This window comes from Mobula hypostoma, chromosome 28 (genome assembly GCF_963921235.1).
Source record: "Mobula hypostoma chromosome 28, sMobHyp1.1, whole genome shotgun sequence".
NCBI lineage: Eukaryota > Metazoa > Chordata > Chondrichthyes > Myliobatiformes > Myliobatidae > Mobula > Mobula hypostoma.
Window position 1 is genome coordinate 22,736,248 of NC_086124.1, and position 23,104 is coordinate 22,759,351.

The 23,104-nt window shown below is 51.0% G+C and overlaps 1 protein-coding gene across 1 annotated transcript; it reads left to right on the forward strand.

Annotated features, from left to right (window-relative positions):
- pqbp1 (polyglutamine binding protein 1) lies at positions 1–12,869 on the forward strand. The gene is made up of 7 exons (XM_063035376.1): positions 1–151; positions 2,569–2,693; positions 5,714–5,825; positions 8,306–8,406; positions 8,913–9,020; positions 11,667–11,730; positions 12,175–12,869. Exons 2-7 carry the CDS (start codon positions 2,627–2,629, stop codon positions 12,320–12,322), a joined length of 600 nt encoding a protein of 199 aa, XP_062891446.1. The 5' UTR covers positions 1–151; positions 2,569–2,626; the 3' UTR covers positions 12,323–12,869.
- The last annotated feature ends 10,235 nt before the right edge of the window (positions 12,870–23,104 follow it).

Consider the following 23,104-nt stretch of genomic DNA (forward strand, 5'->3'; position numbering starts at 1 on the left):
AGTCAAATGGTGAATGACCCCACCTTCACGGTCTCCGATTGGCCCGAAAGACCGTCCATCACCAGCAGACTCGTCTAAATGTGACGTTTACAACCTGCGACGGACGAGCACGTTAATGGAACGCGACAAAACGGAGTCGCTGCTGTTGAGGGTGAGTGACTGAGGGCCGGCCGGAGGGAGGGAGGGAATGAGGGGAAAGTGAGGGAAGTACGCATGATCATGTCGTCTGTTTATAACCGTAACCCCGGTCTTTCCGAGCCTTGACGCCGTTATCCCGTCACTCTGCCCTCTGATCCTTGACCCTTGACCTAGGCATCAACACGAGAAAATCTGCAGGTGCTGGAAGTTCAAACAACTGTCCTGACGAAGGGTCTCGGCCCGAAACGGCGGCTGTATTTCTTTCTATAGATGCTGCCTGGCCTGCTGCGTTTCGCTAGCATTTTGTGCGTGTGTTACCGTAATTCGTCATTCTGACTTCTGACCTAGGTTGTGATCGCTCTGGTACCTGGACCACAATTTGTTCATAATCCCGTAGCTCTGACCCCTGCCCCAGGATGTGACCGTAACCAATTGCTCCGACCCTTGACCCAGACTGAGACGGTAACCGGTCGCTCTGACCCTTGACCCAGCCTGTGTGCGTAACCCCGTTACTCTGACCCCTAACCCTGGATCTGACCAGGTGTAGAGTGCCCAAGGATGGCATTTCTGAGACATGGGCCCCTTGGGGTCACAGGCAGCCATCACTCCCTTCCCCCTTATGTTGGCAGAGAGACATCATCACAGTGATCCCCTTCACAGCTCTGCCGGCGGTGCTCCACACTCGACATTTCCAACATCCTTTGCTCCCACCAGATTTACAAACTCCTCTCTGCTCCATGTTGACAAATACAGTACTGTGCAAAATCTCAGGCACCCCAGCAAAATATATAGTGCCTAAGACTTTTGCATAATACCGTATATGTCACGATATACACCCTGATGAGATTCATTTTCTTACGGGCATACTCACTAAATCTGATAGCCATAATAAAATCAATGAAACACCACACCAACAGGGCAGACCACCAGTGTGCCAAAGACAACATAGTCATAGTCATACTTTATTGATCCCGGGGGAAATTGGTTTTCATTACAGTTGCACCATAAATAATAAATAGTAATAGAACCATAAATAGTTAAATAGTAATATGTAAATTATGCCAGTAAATTATGAAATAAGTCCAGGATGAGCCTATTGGCTCAGGGTGTCTGACCCTTCAAGGGAGGAGTTGTAAAGTTTGATGGCCACAGGCAGGAATGACTTCCTATGACGCTCTACGCTGCATCTCGGTGGAATGACTCCCACCGAGATTGCACAAAATGTGCAATTACAAAAAGAAAGAAAAATAATATGTAAATAAGCAATAAATATTGAGGGCATGAGATGAAGAGTCCTTGAAAGTGGATCCATAGGTTGTGGGAACATTTCAATGATGGGGCGAGTGAAGTTTTCCCCTTTGGTTCAAGAGCCTGATGCAGACATCCCACCCTGCAAAAACTTATTTCAGGGAGGTAGCACCAGCAATTTGCGGGATACTCCCATAACTTCCGGGAGAGGTAGGATGTCTGCAGTAGAGCAGCTCCTTAGCAGCTAGCCAGCTGGTTTAAATAACATTAGCTACACTAATGAACGAATGATACCTGTTAAATTCACCTCAACATGTCTTTTACAGTCTTACCCCACCATGGGCAATAGAAAAGTCACTGTTGCAAACAGTGCAGCGAGCAACACTGTCATTATTTTGACCTCTATTAGGCAGGGGTACACTTTAGTGTAGTCTGGGGTGACGTACGTTTTATATTTTCTTCTTTTGGAACACTCTGCCATGGCGCGCTCGCGCTCTCTCTGTTGTGGTCGCTCTCGCGCGCTCTCTCGCTCTCAAAAAAATTGGTTTCCATGATATTGTACATAATTTGCGGGCATCAGGGAGCCGCTATCAATATGCGGGAGACTCCCGGAACTTCCGGGAGAGGTGGGATGTCTGCTGATGGCTGAGGGGTAATAACTGTTCCTGAACCTGTCGGTGTGAGCTCCTTAATGGCAGTGGCGAGATGAACTATGAACTTTGAACTTCTCGCTGCCTCGGTAAAGCAGCCAGCAGAATCAAAGACCCCACCCACCCCCGACATGCTCTCTTCTCCCCCCCCCATCGGGCAGAAGATTCGAAAGCCTGAAAGCACCTCCCACCAGGCTCAGGGACAGCTTCTACCCCCCCCCCCGTTAGAAGACAACTGAACAGTAGTCTCGTACAATTAGTTGGACCCCCTACCTCACAGACTACCTCGTGATGACTTTCAATTGTATTGTCTATGAACCGCACTTTCTCTGTAACTGTTACACTCTATTCTGCATTCTGTGATTGTTTTACCTTGTTCTACCTTGTGCTCTGTGTAATGATCAGATCTGTATGAACAGTGTGCAAGACGAGCTTTTCCCTGTATCTCGGCACCTGTGACAATAATTAATGCCAACGAGGAATTGCATTGTACCCACTGTGTTGGACGATAATCTGATTTGTGCCCCCGCAGTTCGGCGCCTGGCGTCCGGCGGCCTGAACAGGAAGACGTGCTCACCGGTCCCCGCACCATGCCTCTCCCCTTGGCGCTCCAAGCCCGTCTGGCCAAGCGAGGCATCCTCAAGCACGTGGAGCCAGGTATGTTCCCCGCTTCCCGACACTCCCGTTCCCCCCCCCCCCGGCTGGAGGGAGTCGGCGTAGTGCTCCAGTGAAAACCGAGGGGCTGCTCCAGTGGCTTGGCGGGTAGTGCTGCTAGCTCGCGGCTCCAGGAACCCGGGCTGGATCCCTGACCAATTTGCCCGAGCGTGCCCCCGTATCCCTCGCATGGTGGGTTAGTAAACTGTCCTCTGGTGTGTGGGTCAGGAGAAGTCTCTTCAGGGTGCTAAAGCGGTTTGTCAGAATGAGGGACGGCTCCCGTTGAAACCGGCTGAATATTGAAATGCCCAGATGGAGCAGATGTGGAAAGGATGTTTCCTGTAGCGAGGTAGCCTCGGCCCAGAGGGCACAGCCTCAGAATGGAACAATATCCATTTGGAACAGAGATGAGGAGGAATGTCTTTAGCCAGAGGGCAGTGAATCTGTGGAATTCATTGCCACAGTCGGCTGTGGAGGCCAAGTGATTGGGTATATGTAACCCTCTCACCGTATGTTCATAATCAGTTAGCTATTACTGCGAATACAAGATAACAGCAACATAACTCAATAATGCATGGAAATAACGATGAAAAGCCCATATTCCCAATAAATAAACATGTCCAGGGTAAAAATGATGCAGGTAAGCACAACACCAAAAAGTCTGAATGTTCCTTTAAGGGAACACAGGACAGTTACTTGAATGAACACTGACCGCACATGTGAATTTACCATTTGCCAGGGAGCAATAATTTAACTCACACCATTATAGTGGCATAGAGAAGTACAGCACAGAAACAGGCCCTTCGGTCCGTCTAGTCCATGCTTAAACCATTTAAGCTGCTTACTCCCATCGACCTGCACTGGGACCATAGTCCTCCATACCCCTCCCATCCATCTACCAATAGAAACCTCTCTTAAACTTTGAAATCGAGCTTGCATGCACCACTTGTGCTGGCAGCTGGTTCCACACTCCGATGACCCCTGAGTGAAGAAGTTTCCCCTCACGTTCCCCTTAAACTTTTCACCTTTCACCCTTAACCCATGACTTCTAGTTGTAGTCCACCCCAACTTCAGTGAAAAAAAGCCCGCTAACATTTACCCTATCTGTACCCCTCTTAGTTTTGTATACCTCTATCAAATCTCCTCTCAATCTTCTAAGTTCTAAAGAATACGGTCCTAACCTACTCAATCTTCCCACATAACTCAGGTCCTCCAGACCCAGCAACATCCTTGTAAATTTTCTCAGTACTCTTTCAACCTTGTTTACATCTTTCCTGTAGGTAGGTGCCCAAACCTGCACACTCCCAATTAGGCCTCACCAACATCTTGTACAACTTCAACATAACAGCCCATCTCCTGTACTCAGTACTCTGATTTATGAAGGCCAATGTGCCAAAAGCTTCCTTTACACCCCTATATGCCTGTGATGCCACCTTCAATGAATTATGTATCTGTATTCCCAGATCTCTTTGTTCCACCACACTCCTCAGTGCCCTGCTGTTCACTGTGTAAGACTTATGCTGGTTGGTCCTACCAGAGTGCAAAACCTTACAGATGTTCGTATTGAAATTCCATCGGCTATTTTTCAGCCCACTTTCCAGCTGGGGCAGACCCTTCTCCATGCTGTGATAGCCTTCCCTACTGTCCACTACACGCCCCCCCCCCCAATCTCAGTGTCACCCGCAAATTTCCTGATCCAGTTAACCACATTTATCATCCAGATCATTGATATAGATGACAAACCACAACAGACCCAGCACAGGCCTCCAGTCAGAGAGGCAACCAGCTACGACCACTCTGGCTTCTACCAATTTACTACCTCATCCTGAATGCCGAGTGACTGAACCTTCTCGACCAGCCTCCCATGCGGGACCTTGTCAAATGCTTTGCTGAAGTCCAAGTAGACAACATCCACTCCCTTGCCTTCATCCACTTTCCTGGTAACTTCCTTGAAAACCTCTAAGGTTGGTCAGACATGAAGCCATGCTGACTGTCCTTAATCAGTCCATGTCTATCCAAATACTTAGATGTGTGATTCCGTAGAGTACCTTCCAATAACTTTCAGACTCACTGCCGTATAAAATCCTGGTTTCTTTATAAACAGCAGAACATTGACTATCCTTCAATCCTCTGGTAGCTCTCCTGTTGATAAGAATGATTTAAATTTCTCTGCCAGGGCCCCAGCAATTTCTGCACTTGCCTCCCACAGGGTCCAAGGGAACACCTGTCAGGCCATGGGGATTTACCCATCCTGATTTGCCTCACTTCCATAGACTCTGCATCTGTCTCCCGAGTAAATACAGATGCAAAGAATGCATTGAAGATCTCCCCCATCCGTTTTGGCTTCCAGTGGTCCTCAGTCATACACATACAGACTCTCATCGGCACACGGACAGTCATACACACACTTGGAGGGGAGGGGGCGCTGTGCAGTGTGGGTTGAAGAGTCTGTTCCGTGCTGTATGTCAATAAATAAATAAAATCCTTCAACTCCAGTCGTACATACACACAGGCACAGTGCGTCCCTCTTCCCTCACTCCCTCTCCAAACCCCCAACTCCACCCCTCTCCCCCCAACTCCACCCCTTCCCCCCAACTCCACCCCCTCCCCTATTCCACCCCCTTCCCCCCAACTCCACCCCCTCTTCCCCCCACAATCTCCCTTCTTCCCTGCCCCCTCTTCTCCCCCCCTTCTCCCCCCCCCACTCCCTCTGTCTCTGACCCCCTCCCCCTCCCTGTCTCACACACTCACAGTGCCGGAGATCATGATCAAACCCAGGGCTCTGTATCTGTGACCCAGCCTCTCTCCCCTCTGAACTATCGTGCGTCCTTCGCTGTGCACAGGGAAATAATACCTGGGGCAATGAGACTACTCCGGGAGACAGGATAAACTCGATGGGCCGAGTGGTCATCGCCTGTGCTACACAACTGTTGGCCACCTCCCCCTTGCTCTGATTCGCCGTCTTCCTCTGTCCATCCCCCCCCTCAACATTCACCCCGACCACTCTCCCACCAACTTCACAGAGCCCGACGAGGAGATTATCGCTGAAGACTACGACGATGATCACATCGATTACGAAGCCACGCGGCTGGAGAATCTGCCCCCCAACTGGTACAAGGTCTTCGAGCCCAGCAGGTGAGGCTCACTGGGTGTTGACGTCTCCCCTCTATCTCACTCTCCCTCTCTCCCACCCCTCCTGTGTCTGTCTCTCCCCACCTTCCTGGCAAAGCCTCTCCATCCCAATCCCTCTCCTTTCCCCGACCATCCCCCTCCCCTTTCCCCGACTCTGCCTTCCGTCACACCCACTTCCTCTCTCACTATCCCGCCCTCCTCACTGTTGTGTGTTCACTCTCAAATACCTTTGGAGATGACACAGCAAGAATGTGCAGCGGGCAGGGACGCTGTCTCCCAGCTCTTGAACCGCAGACTCAATGCCGACTTCCACCACTCTATCTGTCCCTCTGTGTGTCCGTGTGTGCGCGTGTGTGGTGTCTGTGACCTGTGGGTTTCCTCCCTTCACTCCCGTGCCCAATCGGACATGCGGGGTCAGGAGCTTGTGGTTTGTGTGAGAGATGGCGTGACGGTGATGGGCGACGGGGAACGATTGGTCTGAGTACTGAGACTGTAATGGAAACTATTGAAGAGAATTACAGGACGTAAGACAGATCTGTCACCAGGGTGAGGTGGTTCTCACCGAAAGAGATTAGTGGGATTCAGGGGAGCTTTGTAAAGCATCAGTCAGACTGCAACACACACAAAATGCTGGAGGAACTCAGCAGGCTAGGCAGCATCTAGGAAAACAATACAGTCGACATTTCGGGCCAGAACCCTTTGGCAGGACTACACTTTGGAGTACTGTGAGCAGTATTGGGCCCCTTATCTAAGAAAGGATGTGCTGGCAATGGAGAGGGTCCAGAGAAGGTTCACGAGAATGATCCTGGGAATGAAAGGATTCACGTATGAGGAGCGTTGACAGCTCTGGGCCTGTACTCACTGGAGTTCAGAAAAGTGAATTCATTGAAACCTATCGGATATTGAAAGCGCTGAATAGAGTTGACAAGGAGGGTATGTTTCCTGTAGTGAGGGAGTCTAGGACCAGAGGGCACAGCCTCAGAATAGAAAGACGTCCATTTAGAACAGAAATGAGGAAGAATTTCTTTAGTCAGAGGCTGGTGAGTCTGGAATTCATTGCCACAGGCAGCTGTGGAGGCCAAGTCATTGGGTGTATTTAAATCAAAGCTTGATTGGTTCCTAATTAGTCAGGGTGTTAAAGGTTACGAGAAGTATGGGGTTGAGAGGGATAATAAATCAGCCATGATGGAATGGCAGAGCAGGCTCGATGGGCCAAATGGCCTAATTCTGCCCCTGGACCTGTAATGGGGCGCTTGTGGATGCTGTCAGAATGACACTTCTCCTATTAAGCTCCTTCTGCCCACCCTGAAGTATCCCCGTTGGTGGGGGAGGGGGGAGTTGAGACCAGGAAAGCCGCAGGGGAGGGGATTGGCTGCCCAGGTTGAGGGGTAACTCGGTTCAGTCCACCTGCAAGGAAGTACAATTGAGTAAGAACAACTTTAGTGGGCGGTAGGGTGGAGGCCGCAGAGGGAAGGAGGAGGAGGACAAGTGAGAGTATCCGGGAGGGGTGAGGGCGAGTGTGGAGAGTTGGCGTTGGGAGGAGGCGAGAGTTGGGGGGGAACGGGGAGGTGAGGGACAAATGGATGAAGTGTTGGGAGAGGAGGAAGAGACAACGAGGAGGGAGCAGAGGGACATGCAGATGGAGGGTCATGGGGGAGGTGGAAGGCCAGGAAGGGGGGAGGAAACTAGTATGTCGGGGAAGTGGGAGGAGAAACTAGAGGGTCAGGGAGGGGGAAGAAGAGACTGCAGGGTCGGGGGGTTACTGTGGAAGATCAGGGAAGGGAAGGGGAAACAAGGATCAGGGAGGGGAAGTCTGTGGAGGGTCAGGGAGGGCAGAGAGGGAGAGTGGAGGGTCAGGGAGGGCAGAGAGGGAGAGTGGAGGGTCAGGGAGGGCGGGGGGTAGACTAGAGGGCAGGGAGGGGGAAGAGGAGACTGGAGGGTCAGGGAGGGGTGGAGACTGGAGGGTCAGGGAGGGGGTGGAGACTGGAGGGTTGGGGGGGTTACTCTGGAAGGTCAGGGGAGGGGAAGGGAAAACAAGGATCAAGGAGGGGGCAGAGACTGGAGGTTCAGTGGGGCGGGGCAAGAAGACCGGACAGTCGGGGGGAACTGGAAGGAGCGGGGAGGGGACGCCAGAGGTTCAAGGAAGAGGGAGGACACTGGAATGTCAGGGAGGGGGAGGGAAGACAGTGGAAGGTTAGGGAGGGTGGAGGGGGGAGACTGGGGGGGTCAGGGAGGGTAGAGGGGTAGACTGTGGAGGATCAGGGAAGGGGGAGGAACTGTGGAAGGTCAGGGAGGGGGGAGGAAACTGGAATATCAGGGAAGGAGGAGGGGGAGACTTTGGAGGGTCAGGGAAGGGGAAGGGCAAACGAGGATCAGGAAGGGGGAGACTGGAGGGTCAGGGAGGGGGGAGAGACTGTACAGGGTTGGCGGGGATTGGGAGATGGGCAAAACGACAGCCAGTAACTCTGACCCCTTGCCCCCAGCGGCCTGCCCTACTACTGGAACATCGAGACTGACCTGGTGTCCTGGCTGCCTCCCACCGACGCGGCTGCCGTCATCACCAAGTCCGCCAAGAAACTGAAAGGTGATTGGTCTGCCACCTGACGAGCACCCTGTTGTCCCGCCCCTCCGGCCCCCTTGGTCACACCAAACAACGACCCCACGTTACTCAGCACTTTCCCACAAGGTCAGGGGGTTCTTCCCCCTTGGCCCGGCCCACCTCTTGTCTCCTCCCCATCAGCTCCGCCCGCCCCCTCAACTCCTCAACTCCGCCGGCTTCTGAGCTCCCCTCACCCTTGGGGCCTTTCCCCTGGCCCTGCCCATTAAGCCTCCTTTCCCTTCCTTCCGGTCCCATCAGACAGTTCAGTCCCCTGTAGGATTTGCCCGTCATGGCTCCCCTCACCATGGGGTTCCTTCCGCTCTACCCCCAGCCGGCTCTTCCTTGGGGCTCCTTTTCCACCACCTCCTCCTTCAGGGCTCCTCCCCAGTCAGCCTCGCCCCCTCTGTCCACGCCTGGCTGAGGTCTCCTCCTACCTCAGTGCTCCTCACCTCCGTCGCTCCTGTCTGACGCCCCCGTCCCGTCTCGTACAGAGCAGGAGGAGGCACCGGAGCGGTTTGACTGGAACGAGCGAGAGGAGCCGAGGGAGAAGTGGCACTCCAGGAGGGAGGAGGGACATCGCCACAGCCGCAGCAAGAAGGGTGAGCTCCCTCGGAGGGGTTGAGGGGAACCTCAGGGAGGGGGGAAGAGGAGGTGTCCCAAAAAGCAGGAAGGAGAGGGGATAGAGCCTCGAGAGACATACCCTTGGAAAGGGGAAGGGTGGAGTGAGGTATGTTCCAGGAAGGAGAGGGAAAGGCTTTTGCGGAGAGCAAGAGCGAAATCTGAGGCTTTATAAGGCACTGGTGAGGCCTCACTTAGAGTATCGTGAGCAGTTTTGGGGCCCCTTATCTAAAGAAGGGATGTGCTGACATTGGAGAGGGTCCATCAGAATGATTCCAGGAATGAAAGGGTTAACATATGAGGAGCGTTTGATGGCTCTGGGCCTGTACTTGCTGAAATTTAGAAAGAATGAGGGAGATGTCATCTCAACCTACGGAAAGTTGAAAGGCCAAGATAGAGTGGGTGTGGAGAGGATGTTTTCTGTGGTGGGGGAGTCGGGGACCAGAGACTGGAATTTGTTGCCACAGATGGATGTGGAGTATATTTAATGCAGAGGTTGCTAGATTATTGATTAGTCAGGGTGCGAAAGGCTACAGGGAGAAGGCGAGATTGGGGCTGAGAGGGAAATGGATCAGCCATGGTGAAATGGCGGAGCAGACACGATGGGCCGAATGGCCTAATTCTGCTCCTCTGTCGTATAGTCCCAGGGAGTGGGACAGGTTGAGGACGGTTCGCGGTGAGGTAGGGAGTGGGACAGGTTGAGGAGGGTTCCCGGTGAGGTAGGGAGTGGGACAGGTTGAGGAGGGTTCCCGGTGAGGTAGGGAGTGGGGCAGGTTGAGGAGGGTTCCCGGTGAGTTAGGGAGTGGGACAGGTTGAGGAGGGTTCCCGGTGAGGTAGGGAGTGGGACAGGTTGAGGAGGGTTCCCGGTGAGGTAGGGAGTGGGGCAGGTTGAGGAGGGTTCCCGGTGAGTTAGGGAGTGGGACAGGTTGAGGAGGGTTCCCGGTGAGGTAGGGAGTGGGACAGGTTGAGGAGGGTTCCCGGTGAGGTAGGGAGTGGGACAGGTTGAGGAGGGATCCCGGTGAGGTAGGGAGTGGGGCAGGTTGAGGAGGGTTCCCAGTGAGGTAGGGAGTGGAACAGGTTGAGGAGGGTTCCCAGTGAGTTAGGGAGTGGGGCAGGTTGAGGAGGGTTCCCAGTGAGTTAGGGAGTGGGGCAGGTTGAGGAGGGTTCCCAGTGAGGTAGGGAGTGGGGCAGGTTGAGGACGGTTCGCGGTGAGGTAGGGAGTGGGGCAGGTTGAGGAGGGTTCCCGGTGAGGTAGGGAGTGGGGCAGGTTGAGGACGGTTCGCGGTGAGGTAAGGAGTGGGGCAGGTTGAGGAGGGTCCCCAGTGAGGTAGGGAGTGGAACAGGTTGAGGAGGGTTCCCGGTGAGGTAGGGAGTGGGACAGGTTGAGGAGGGTTCCCGGTGAGGTAGGGAGTGGGACAGGTTGAGGAGGGTCCCCGGTGAGGTAGGGAGTGGGACAGGTTGAGGAGGGTTCCCGGTGAGGTAGGGAGTGGGACAGGTTGAGGAGGGTTCCCAGTGAGGTAGGGAGTGGGACAGGTTGAGGTGGGTTCCCAGTGAGGTAGGGAGTGGGACGGGTTGAGGTGGGTTCCCGGTGAGGTAGGGAGTGGGACAGGTTGAGGAGGGTTCCCAGTGAGTTAGGGAGTGGGGCAGGTTGAGGAGGGTTCCCGGTGAGGTAGGGAGTGGGGCAGGTTGAGGACGGTTCGCGGTGAGGTAGGGAGTGGGACAGGTTGAGGACGGTTCGCGGTGAGGTAGGGAGTGGGACAGGTTGAGGAGGGTCCCCAGTGAGGTAGGGAGTGGGGCAGGTTGAGGAGGGTTCCCGGTGAGGTAGGGAGTGGGACAGGTTGAGGAGGGTCCCCGGTGAGGTAGGGAGTGGGACGGGTTGAGGTGGGTTCCCAGTGAGGTAGGGAGTGGGACGGGTTGAGGAGGGTTCCCAGTGAGGTAGGGAGTGGGACAGGTTGAGGAGGGTCCCCGGTGAGGTAGGGAGTGGGACAGGTTGAGGAGGGTTCCCGGTGAGGTAGGGAGTGGGACAGGTTGAGGAGGGTTCCCGGTGAGGTAGGGAGTGGGACAGGTTGAGGAGGGTTCCCGGTGAGGTGGGGAGTGGGGCAGGTTGAGGAGGGTTCCCGGTGAGGTGGGGAGTGGGGCAGGTTGAGGAGGGTTCCCGGTGAGGTAGGGAGTGGGACAGGTTGAGGAGGGTTCCCGGTGGGGTAGGGAGTGGGGCAGGTTGAGGAGGGTTCCCGGTGAGGTAGGGAGTGGGGCAGGTTGAGGAGGGTTCCCGGTGAGGTAGGGAGTGGGACAGGTTGAGGAGGGTTCCCGGTGAGGTAGGGAGTGGGGTAGGGAACGTTAGGGAGATGGGTGAGGAGGGCTCAGTAGGATGCTGAGGTGGGCTGTCCCAGGAGGGAGGGTGGTCCTGGGGAAAGGAAGGAGTCTCGGTGGGAGGGGTGAGGGTGTCCGGCGATGGGCAGAGCAGGAGGCGAAGGGACGGGCGATCCCAGGCAGGGGCACAGGATATATGTGTGGTGTGGGCCGCTGCAGGCTCTGTGCTGTGCCCGGTGGGGTGGGTGAGGATAGACAACCAAGGGAGGAGGCTGAGGGCTTGGACACTGAAGACTCACTGCCATCACCCTCCGCAGGGAGAGATCGAAAGGAGGACAGTGTGGATCCTATGGACCCCAGCGCCTACTCCGACGCTCCTCGGTGAGTGTGAGACTGGTTCCTCCCTCCTGAAATCCCCATCCATGCTCCCTCCACCTGGCACCCAATACCACTCCTCCATCAGGCTACGCCCCTCTGCCCCCCTCGCACCATCGCCCTCCCCCCTCGCACCGCGGTCCCCTCTTCCCCCCATCGTGCCGCAGGCCCCTCTCCCCCCCTCGCGCCGCGGGCCCCTCTCCCCCCCTCGCGACGCGGGCCCCTCTCCCCCCCTCGCGCCGCGGGCCCCCCTCGCGCTGTGGCCCCCCTCTCTCCCCCACACTGCGGCCCCTCTCCCCCCTCGCACTATGGTCCCTCTGCCCCTCTCGTCCCCCCACCCCGCCCTGCCCTCTAATCCAATTAGTCCCCACCACCACCATTGCTCTTTTCCGCCCTCTCTCCGGCACCCCTCCATGTGCACTCTCCCGCTGACCCACCCCTCTGTTGCAGGGGTTCCTGGTCGACGGGCCTGCCAAAGAGGAACGAAGCCAAGACGGGGGCAGACACCACAGCGGCCGGCCCCCTCTTCCAGCAGCGGCCCTACCCCAGCCCTGGGGCAGTGCTCAGGGCCAACGCTGAGGCCTCTCGGGGCAAGTGAGGGATGTCCCACGCTCGGGTTCATTGTGGGAGGTGGCTGATGGGGAAGGGGAGGGATACAGGGTTATGTACCGGGCTGGGTTTATTCCTGGGAGTGGGGCCTCTGTCTCTCTCTCCTCCTTTCTCCCCTTAAACCCTGTCTCTGACTCCTTGTCCCACCGCCCCTCTTGTATTCCTCACTTTCCTTCTCCTCCTCTGCCCATCCTCTCTCTCTCTCTCTCTCTCCATTCCCCATTTTCCGTTCACATCTCTCTCCGTCCCCCTCTCTCTGTCTGTTTTTTTTCTCTCTCTCTCTTCTCCTAACTCCCCATCACATCGTGAGGAAGGAGAGGAGCTCCTACACCTCCCCCACCAATAACCACTCAGGAGTCAGAGGCTGCTGCTCGGGGAGTAGGGGGAGAGGCCGCCCTTCCATCCGATAAAGCTGTTTCTCTGCTGCCAGGGCTGCTGGGATAGCTTGGGCTCCATTACTCAGTGAGCATTGGGATGCTGCTGCTCCCAGTTTTGCGGATGTGGGGAAAGACACATTAAAAATGTTTTTGATGCCAGACAGCTCTGTTATTTGTTTACTGGGGGGATTTCTGGGGGATGGAGGAGAGAGGGAATGGGGAAGGGAAAAGGGTGAGGTACTATGCAAAAGTCTTAGGAACGAACTGCAGCACGAAAAAGTTTGTGAACCTTTTACAATTACCTGGTTTTCTGAATTAATTCCTCATAAAAATGTGGTCTGATCTTCATCTAAGTCACAATAATAGACAAACACAATCTGCCTAAAATAATAACACAAACAATTGTACCTCTCGTCAATACTGAATGCACCATTTAAACAATCACAGCCTAGGTTCAGAAACGTATGTGAACGTCTGGAGTAACACCTTCTACAAAAGCTACTTGGAGTCGGTGTTCCAAACAATGAGATGAGATTGGAGGTGTGGGAAGTGGAGGTGCCCTGCTCTATAAAAAAGACACGCAAAGTCAGGTTACTGACAGAGCCTGCTATTCTCAAGAAAGATCTGTTTATGTGCACCATGCCGTGATCAAAACAGCTGTCAGAGGACCTTAGAAGAATTGTAGCGATGCATGAAGCTGGAAAAGGCTACAAAAGCATTTCTAAAGACCTGAGTGTTCATCAGTCCACAGTAAGAGAAATTGTCTACAAATGTTGGATATTCAGTACTATTGCTACTCTCCCTCGGAGTGGGTATCCTGCAAGGATCACACCAGGAGCACAACATGCAATGTGAAGGAGGTGAAAAAGAACCCAAGGGTAACAGCAAAAGGTATGCAGAAACCTCTAGAACTTGCTAAAAGTCTCTGTTCATATGTCTTTTATAAGAAATACACTGAAAAAGAATGGTGGTCATGGAACGACACCACAGAGGAAACCTCTGCTCTCCAAAAAAAAAATCATCTGCGCATCTCAAATTTGCAAAAGACCACCTGGGTGTTCCATAACGCTTCTGGAACAATGTTATGTAGAAGATGAGGCAAAAGTTGAACTTTGTGGCAGAAATGCACACCAGTATGTTTGGAGGTAAACGGGCACTGTACACCAACACCAAGACCTCATCCCAACTGTGAAGCCTGGTGGAAGGAGCATCAGGTTTTGGGGCTGCTTTGCCGTCTCAGGGCCTGGACGGCTTCAGTCTTTGAGGGAATATTGTATTAAGACATCTTACAGGAGAATGTCAGGGTAGTGGTCTGTCACCTGAAGCTTAATAGAAGTTGGATGATGCAACACAACAATGATCCAAGTGACAAGAGTAAATCAACAACGGAAAAAGAAGAAATTTCATGTTTTGGAATGGCCAAGTCAGAGTCCAGACCTTAACCCAATTGCATTGCTGCTGTGGTATGACCTGAAGAGGCTGTTCATGCAAGGTAACCCAGAAATATTGATGAACTGAAACAGTTTTGTATGGAGAAGTCATCTAAAATTCCTCCTCGCTGCTGTGCAAGTTTAATCAGCAGCTACAGGAAATGTTTGGAGGTTATTGCTGGTAAAGGAGGTACAACCAGTTATTAAATACAAAGGTTCTCGTACTTTTTCCAGCCTGGACTGTGAATGATTAAACAATGTGTTCAATAAGGACATAAAAAGTACAATTGTGTGTTTTGACTGAAGAAGTGTCTTGGCACGAAATGTTGACTGTTTATTAATTTCCATAGATGCTATCTGGCCTGCTGAGTTCCTCCAACACTCTGTGCGTGCTGCTATAGGTTAATAGCATCTGCAGAATCTCTAGTGCTTGTGTTGCTTGCGTCTATGACCACATAGTCCCAAGATGTGTGTGGGTGGCAAGCCTTTGGACTGTGGGAGGAAACCAGGGCACCTGGAGGAAATCCACATGGTCATGGGGAGAATAGACAAACTCCTTACAGACAGTGGTGGGAGTTCATCCCTGATCTTACAGCTTGCATTGTGCTTTGTTACATTGCTGTGTCACCCAATGGGAGGGCACAGCCTCAGAATAAAGCAAGGTCCCTTTATTGACAAATTGGTTTATTAATGACACAAAGTACAGTGAGATTTTGATTGGCCTTCTGATGATCTGTGGGGGTCTGATTTGCTGTCCACTGCTCTGAAGGCTCTGATTAGTCCTCTTTTGCTTTGTGAGGCTCTGATTGGCCCTTTTTTGGCCTGTGAGGCTTTGATTGGCTCTCCATTGCTCTAAAGCGCCTGATTTGTCCTCTTTAGGTCTGTGAAATTCTGATTGGCAGAATGCTGGTCTCTGAGGCAGTAGTTAACCCTCCACCTGTGAGAGTTTGTGTGGCCCCACATTCTTCATTGAGTTCCTCATTAGAGGGTATGAGAGAGGAAGGAGGTGTAGGGAATTGGAGCAAGGGGAATAATATCCTTTGTGGCCATTCCACCCATCTTGTGTATGGCAGCTCACAGGGCAATCCTGTTCTCCAGTAGTGTCTCTGTAACAGATCAGCTCACCAAGTCCACGGTGACTTGGCTGTTTGGATCCAATGTAAGGGGAATGTTTACAGTAGATGACACGATTCTTAATAGTACAGAGGGATCTTGGGAGTCCAAGCACATAGCTCTCTGAGAGTTGGTAAGGTAGTAAAGGAAGCTTATGGCACACTTGTCCCCATCAGTCGCCATGCTAAGCTTTAGAGTCAAGAGGCAGCTGCGTAAAGCAATGATGATTCAAGATTATTTATTGTGCTTCTTCAGTACACGAGTGTAAAGGAGAAGGAAATGATTGTTGCTCTGGATCTGATGCAAGGTTAAAAAAAAAACCACATTGAGTATAAAGAACACAATAAATATCAATATTAAAGTAATTCTATAAAACACAGCATTCTGGTAACTGCTATATACATACGGGGGGGGGGATAGTGAGGTGCAGTACTGTGCAAATATCTTAGGTGCATATACTTAGCTAGGCTGCTTAAGACTTTTCCACAGAACTGTCGTAATTTGACTTTCCAGTTACCAAATAACACAATGCTACTGAGCTAATACAAAGCTAAGCATTCTTATTTCTGCTTCCCAATCACCTTTGTGTTTTAACCAAAGACTTAGACGCCCAAGCTATATATAGGTTCCTAATTCCTGTTTATCAACTAGTGTTTACGGTCACGTGAACAAGTACACATCCAATGGAAAGGCTTGTAACAGCAGTGTCGCAGACACATTTGGCAGGATAACCTCTCAGTGACCTCTTTATTAACTACACCTGTGCACCTGCTCGTGAATGAAAATATCTAATCAGCATCTCAATGCCTAAGAGCATGCCGACATGGTCAAGAGGTTCGGTTGTGTTCAGACCAAACATCAGAATGGGGAAATGTGATCTAAGTGACTTTGACCGTGGAATGATTGTTGGTGCCAGACAGGGTGGTTTGAGTATCTCAGAAACTCCTGGGTTTTTCACACACACAGCCTCTAGAGTTTACTGAGAATGGTGCAAAAAAAAAACATTCAGTGAGTTCTGTGGGTAAGAATGCCTTGTTATTGAGTGAGGTCAGAGGAGAATGGCCAGATTGGTTCAAGCTGACAGAAAGGTGACAGTAACTCAGACAACCACGTGTTACAGCAACAGTGGTGTACAGAAGAGCATCTCCGAATGCACAACATGTCCAACCTTGAAGTGGATGGGCTTACAGCACCAGAATACCACAAACATACACTCAGGGGCCACTTTATAGGTATAGGAAGTACCCAATAAATCGGCCACTGAGTGTACGTCGTGTGTCACCGGGCCCCGGCAAATTTTAGGTTTTCTGCTGCTGTAGAGCTGGTTGGATGAGCAATGCCTTGTAGTTCACCCGGGTAGCCTCCCACCTGACAGCAAGAGCAGTCCTGAAGAAGATTGTCGGCCGGAAACGTCGACTTTATTTCTCTCCATAGATGTCGCCTGACCTGCTGAGTTCCTCCAGCATTTTTGTGTGTGTTGCTGTGGATTTCCAGCATCTGCAGACTTCCTCGGGTTTATAGCAAGAACACTGATTTCTCAACCTTACGGTAATTCCTCCCTCTGCTCTTCATTCATTTCCCATTCTGGCTCCTCCCTTATCCCTTCTCTTCTCCTCACCTGCCTATCACCTCCCTCTGATGCCTCTCCTCTCCTATCAGATTTCTCCTTCATCAGCCCTTTCCCACCAATCACCTTCCAGCTTCTCACTTCATCTCCACCTCTGCTACCCACCCACCTTTCCCCTCACCAGCCCTCACCAATCATGTTCTAGCTTGTAGTTCTTTCCCTCCCCCCCCCTTCTTATTCTGGCTTCTTCCTCCACGGATGCCACCTACCCTCCTCCAACTTTTTGTGTGTGTCCCTCTGGATTTGAAGCATCTGCAGAAACTCTTGTGTTTGTGTAATGTGTTGCTTGCGTCAACGACCAACACAGTCCGGAGATGTGATGTGAGTAGCAAGCAAGTGTTACCACGCTTCCAACACCAACATAGCATACCCACACCTTACTAATGTTAACCCTTACATCTGTGTGAGGAAACCGGAGCACCTGCAGAGAACGTACAAACACTGTACAGACAGCAGCAGAAATTCATCCCTGATCTTACAGCTTACAGCTTGCACTGTGCTCCATACAGCCTCAGAATAAAGGAGAGTCACTTTATTGGCAAATTGGTTTGTTGTCACAATGTACAGGGATACAATGAGATTTTGATTGGTCCTCTGATGATCTGTGAGGTTCTGACTGGCTCGCCACTGACTGTTCTAAAGGCTCTGATTGGCTCTCTTTTGGTCTGTGAGATTGTGATTGGCTCTCCACTACTCTAAAGGATCTGATTGGCCCTCTTTTGGTCTGCGAGATTCTGATTGGCAGTCTGCTGATCTGTGAGGCAATAGCCCTCCAACTCTCTGAGAGGGTTTTTTTTTTGGCTGCCATGTTTTTCTTTTGAGTTCCTCAAAGTTCAAAGTAACATTTATGATCAGAGTACATACATGTCACAGCCGTCTGCGGCAATGAATTCCACAGACTCACCACCCTCTCGCTAAAGAAGTTCCTCCTCATTACTGTTCTGAATAGACGTCCCTCTATTCGGAGCCTGTGCTCTCCGGTCCTAGACTCTCCCACTGTAGGAAACATCCTCTCCATGTCCACTCTATCTTGGCGATAGGTTTCCCTCATTCTTCTAAACTCGCACTCTATCTTTATTCATTCTTTATACACCGTGTCGTGTGATCTGAGCGATCACGGTCTTTCCATGACGTTTGGTCTTGGCAAATTTGTCTACAAAAGTGGTTTGCCATTGCCTTCTGGGCAGTGCCTTTACAAGACAAGTGACCCCAGCCATTACCAACACCCTTCAGAGATTGTCTGCCTGGCGTCAGTGGTCGCACAACCAGGATTTGAGATAATGCTCTAGCTGTTCATATGACCATCCACCACCTGCTCCCATGGCTTCACGCGACTCTGGTTGCTGGGGGGGGGGGTGCTACACCTTGCCCAAGGGTGATCTGCAGGCCAGTGGAGGGAAGGAGCACCTTACACCTCCTTTGGTAGAGATGTATCTCCACCCAATCTAGGCGTAAAAATATTCGATAAGTTTCACTGAGATCCCTCCTAAACTCCAGCGAGTGCAGGCCCAGAGCTATCACACATTCGTCACCCACTGTTGCAGATGCCTCTTCTCACAGCTCGTCCCACATATCTACAACATCCTGTGCAAAGAAGTTGCTAATCGCTTCCCTTTCAAATCTTTCCCCTCTAGCCCAAAATCTATGCCCTCTAATTCTGGTTTGCCCACGTCTGGGAGAAAAGGACTTTGTCTTCATTGCTTCCTAAAGTCACGAGGGGCATAATTTGAATAGTCCCCTAATCCTGACCTTAGTGCATTGACAATAAAATGCAGATGTTAATTGTTCTCCTCCACAATCTCCATCAGTACATAGTCCCCTGCTCTATTTGATTTGCACTTATGACTGTGTGGCCAATGCCATCTTCAAATTTGCTGATGACACAACTGCCGTAGCAAAGGTGGTGAATCAGCGTACAGGAAGGAAATGGAAAATCTAACTGAGTGGTACCACGACAACAACCTCTCACTCAATGCAAACACGAGGAATTCTGCAGATGCTGGAGTTTCAAGCAACACACATCAAAGTTGCTGGTGAACGCAGCAGGCCAGGCAGCATCTCTAGGAAGAGGTACAGTCGACGTTTTGGGCCGAGACCCTTCGTCAGGAGCTCTCACTCAATGTCTGCAAGACCAAGGAGCTGATTATTGACTTCAGGAGGAGGAAGCCAGAGGCCCACGAGCCACTCCTCATTGGGGGATCAGAGGTGGAGAGGCTCAGCAGCTTTAAATTCTTCGGAGATATTATTTTGGAGGACCTGACCTGGTCCCAGCATGTAAGTGCAACTATAAAGAAAATAGATGTGGTGGAGAGCATCAAAGCCTGGTATGGAAAACACCAAAGCCCTTAAACAGAAAATCCTACAAAAAGCAGTGGACACGGCCCAGTCCATCACAGGTAAAGCCCTCCCCACCATTGAGCACATCTACACAAAACGCTGCTGCTGGGAAGCAGCATCCATCAGCAGAAACCCCCCAACACCCAGGTGTTCTCATCTTGCTGCTGCCATCAGGAAAAGACACAGGAGCCTCTTTCTGCACTAATTATTTAATTTAACTTTATAAAAAATTATATATACTTTCTGTAATTTACAGCAACATTTGGGTTGTGGGGTTATGTCTCTATCAAAGAAGCTGTAAGGTGCTCCTATGCCCTTTTGTACTTGAAATTTCAACCCTGTGTCAAAAATACCAACTGTCTATTTATCCTTGTAACTTTAAAGACTTTATCGGGTCTCCCATCAACTTCTGACATGGTCTGACCTCTCCTGGTAGCTCATACTATCCAATCCAGACAGCATCATGGTGAACCTCTTCTGTGCTCTCTCCAAAGCCTACACATCCTTCCTGTAATGCAGTACTCCAGACGCGGCCTGACCAGTTTTGCAAAGCTGCATTGTAAATTCCGACCCGGACACCATTGTTCATGGACCTCCGGATGGAATTAGTGCTTTCAACCACTACCTTCTTGTGTATCAAGCCGGTGCTGAATCCAAGTAGCCAAGTTACCGTGGATCCCGTGAACTTTAATCTTCTCAATGAGCTGACACCACCCTGACCCAGTAATCTCATCTCTTGCAGCACACACAAAATGCTGGAGGAACTCAGCAGGCCAGGCAGCATCTATGGATAAAAGTACAGTCGGCGTTTTGGGCCGAGACCCTTCGGGAGGACGCCATCAACTGTACTTTTTTCCATAGATTCTGCCTGGCCTGCTGAGTTCCTCCAGCATCTTGTGTGTGTGTGTTGCTTGCATTTCCAGCATCTGCAGATTTTCTCTTGTTAATTATATCTCTTGTGTCTCAATAAACTGGGCTATATCCCATCTTGGCCCTGGATTCTACGAAGAACCTATTGTTATGTCTGGGTGGCAGGTGGAGATAAGTCTCTACCAAAGGAACTGTAAGGTGCTCCTTCCCTCTGTTAGCCTGCAGGTCACCCTTGGGCAAGGTGTAGCACCTGCTTAGCCCCTCCACCAATCGGGGAGCCAGGGAGCAAGTGGTGGATATCACAAGTCCTGGGTTATGTGACCACTGACTCCAGGCAAACAATCTCTAAAGAGTATTGATATGGGGTGACCCGTCTTGTCAAGACACTGCCCAGAAGAAGGCAATGGCCTTCTGTAGAGTTTGGCAAAGACAATCATGGTAAGAGACCATGATTGCCCACATCATACGACATGGTACATAATGGTGATGCTGGTCTCATCCCAAAGGCGCTACACAATAGCATTAAACAATTAAGCCTTCATAGCAATAACTATGTAAATCTCCAGAAATCCACAATACTAAACACAACTAGAACAGTCCAAAAGTCCCTAGCAATTGAGAAATGTGCATGCTTGGCTATGCCCATACCTTAGGTTTTACCAGCTTGAGCTGAGAAAATAAATAAATAAATAGGTATGTAAATGAATATTGAGAATATGAGTTGTAGACCCCTTGAAAGTGGATCTACAGGTTGTGGAACCCATTCAGTGTTAAAGTGAGCTGGTTCAGAAGCCTGATGGTAGAAGGGTAATAACCGTTCCCTCGCCTTCCCGAAGGGGGCCGTGAGAAGAGAGCATGGCCTGGGTGGTGGGGGTCCCTGATGATGGATGCTGCTTTCCTGCAACAAGGCTTCATGCAGATGTGCTCAATGGTGGGGAGGGCTTTACCCGGGATGGACTGGGTAACTATTGTTAAGGCCTACATAGTTTCCAGGAAGTGGTGACATGCTGTAGGTAAAGGGCAGGCGGCAGCACGATCCGCACCAAGTCCAGCTCCTTCAGTTTCACCAACAAGCTGCAGACGTGGACTCTGCTGTACTTTAAGTTCTTAATACCCAGCAGGGTCTTGTGATCACAAAAAAAAATGCATTTAAAAAGATAATAACACCTTAGGTTGACCCCCTAGAAGTCACTGCATCCGAGCGTGCCACCATCTTGCAGGAAGTCACTTCAGTACAAAGATGAGGAATATCTTTAGCCGGAGGGTGGTGAGTCTGTGGAATTCATTGCCACAGGCAACTGAGGAGCCAAGTCATTGAGTATATTTAAAGCAGAGGGTGATAGGTTGTTGATTAGTAAAGGTGTTAAAGTTTACGGCGAGCAGGAGAACGGGATTGAGAGGGGTAATGATCAGCCAGGATGGAATGGTGGAGCAGACTCGATGGGCCGATGGCCTAATTCTGCCCCCTAGGTCTTATATCTCAATACCAACATCGTTTTGGTCTTGAGATGTGATCACATGAAGAAGTCATGTGCCAATACTATCTTCTGTATTTCTGTGGAAAGAGTCTCACCAAGAACCTGGAGTTGGACAGGTGGTTCATAGGTATGAGATTCGAACCCTTCCAGTTCCACGTAGAAGTAGTAGACGTCACTGCCCTCAGGTCTGAGGTTATCGATCCTCAGCGAGCAGTCCCTCTTGCTCAGGTTTCCCACAATCTCAGCTCGCCCTTTAAATTCGGACATCCTGTAGCCGGGGTCTTTTGTGTAATAGACAGTGTACTTCCAGGAGTACCAGTACTTGAACCAGGGCCCTTGGATGGACAGGTAAGGGCTCGAGGGGAAGTCGAAGGAGCAGGGGATCACCACGCAAGACTTGCTGATGGCGCGATGGGGGAGGGCCCTCATGGTCCATTCTCCCGACAGCACCCCTGGAATGGAAAGGGGACCAGAAAAGATGATTCAAGATTCAAGATTGATTAATGTCATTTTCAGTACAGAAATGAAAAGTAGAATGAAATTGTTACTCCAGATCCGATGCTGCACAAAAAATACAATAAGATAATGCATAATTTAAAAAGCACAATGACTATAAATATATAAGATAGTTTATGCACTTAGGTTGAATGTATGACCATAATGTGATGCTAGGCACAGGACTACCTGTATATATGTTGATTCTAACAAGAAATGATAAAGTACTGGCGGCAAGGCTGTGGGTTAGTGGGTGAAGGTGTAGATCAGCCTTACTGCTTGGGGAAAGTAACTGTTTTTGAGGCTCATGGTCCTGGCGTGGATGCTATGTAGCTTCTTTACTGATGAGAGTGAGACGACCAGTCCATGAGCAGGGTGGGTGGGATTCTTCATGACGTTACTGGCTCTTTCTGGCACTTTCCTCTCTACATGACCTTGAAGGTGGGTGGTGAGCTCTGATCCATCTCCCCGGCAACCGTCCTCGTCTCAGCCGCAGTGTCCTTGACCTGACAATGAGAAGAGCGACCTACCTGTTCCACCAGCACCGCGTTTGTTTGTGTTTTACCTCCTGTACCTAATAAAGTGGCTACTGAGTGTGTGTTTGTGGTCTTCTGCTGCTGTAGCCAATCCACTTCAAGCTTCAACCTGTGCATTCGGAAATGCTCTCCTATTGTAACGTGTGGTTATCTGAGTTACTGTCACCTTCCTGTCAGCTTGAACCAGTCTGGCTATTCTGCTCTGTCCTCCCTCATTAACAAGACGTTTTTACCCACAGAACTGCCACTCACTGGATGTTTTTTTTGTTGTTGTTTTTTGCTCCATTCTCTGTAAACTTTAAGACTTGTGTGTGAAAATCCCAGGAAATCTGCAGTTTCTGAGATACTCAAACCACCCCATCTGGCACCAACAATCATTCCACGGTCAGACTCACTTAGATCACATTCCTTCCCCTATTCTGATGTTTGGTCTGAGCAGCAACTGAACCTCGTGGCCACGTCTGCATACATTGAGTTGCTGCCACATGATTGGCTGATGAGATGATTG

Coding starts and splice junctions, on each gene's coding strand:
- pqbp1 (XM_063035376.1), top strand. CDS start 2,627: ATGCCTCTCCCCTTGGCGCTCCAAGCCCGTCTGGCCAAGCGAGGCATC. Junction 2,694..5,713: donor CCTCAAGCACGTGGAGCCAG/GTATGTTCCCCG, acceptor CCAACTTCACAG/AGCCCGACGAGGAGATTATC. Junction 9,021..11,666: donor CCACAGCCGCAGCAAGAAGG/GTGAGCTCCCTC, acceptor CACCCTCCGCAG/GGAGAGATCGAAAGGAGGAC.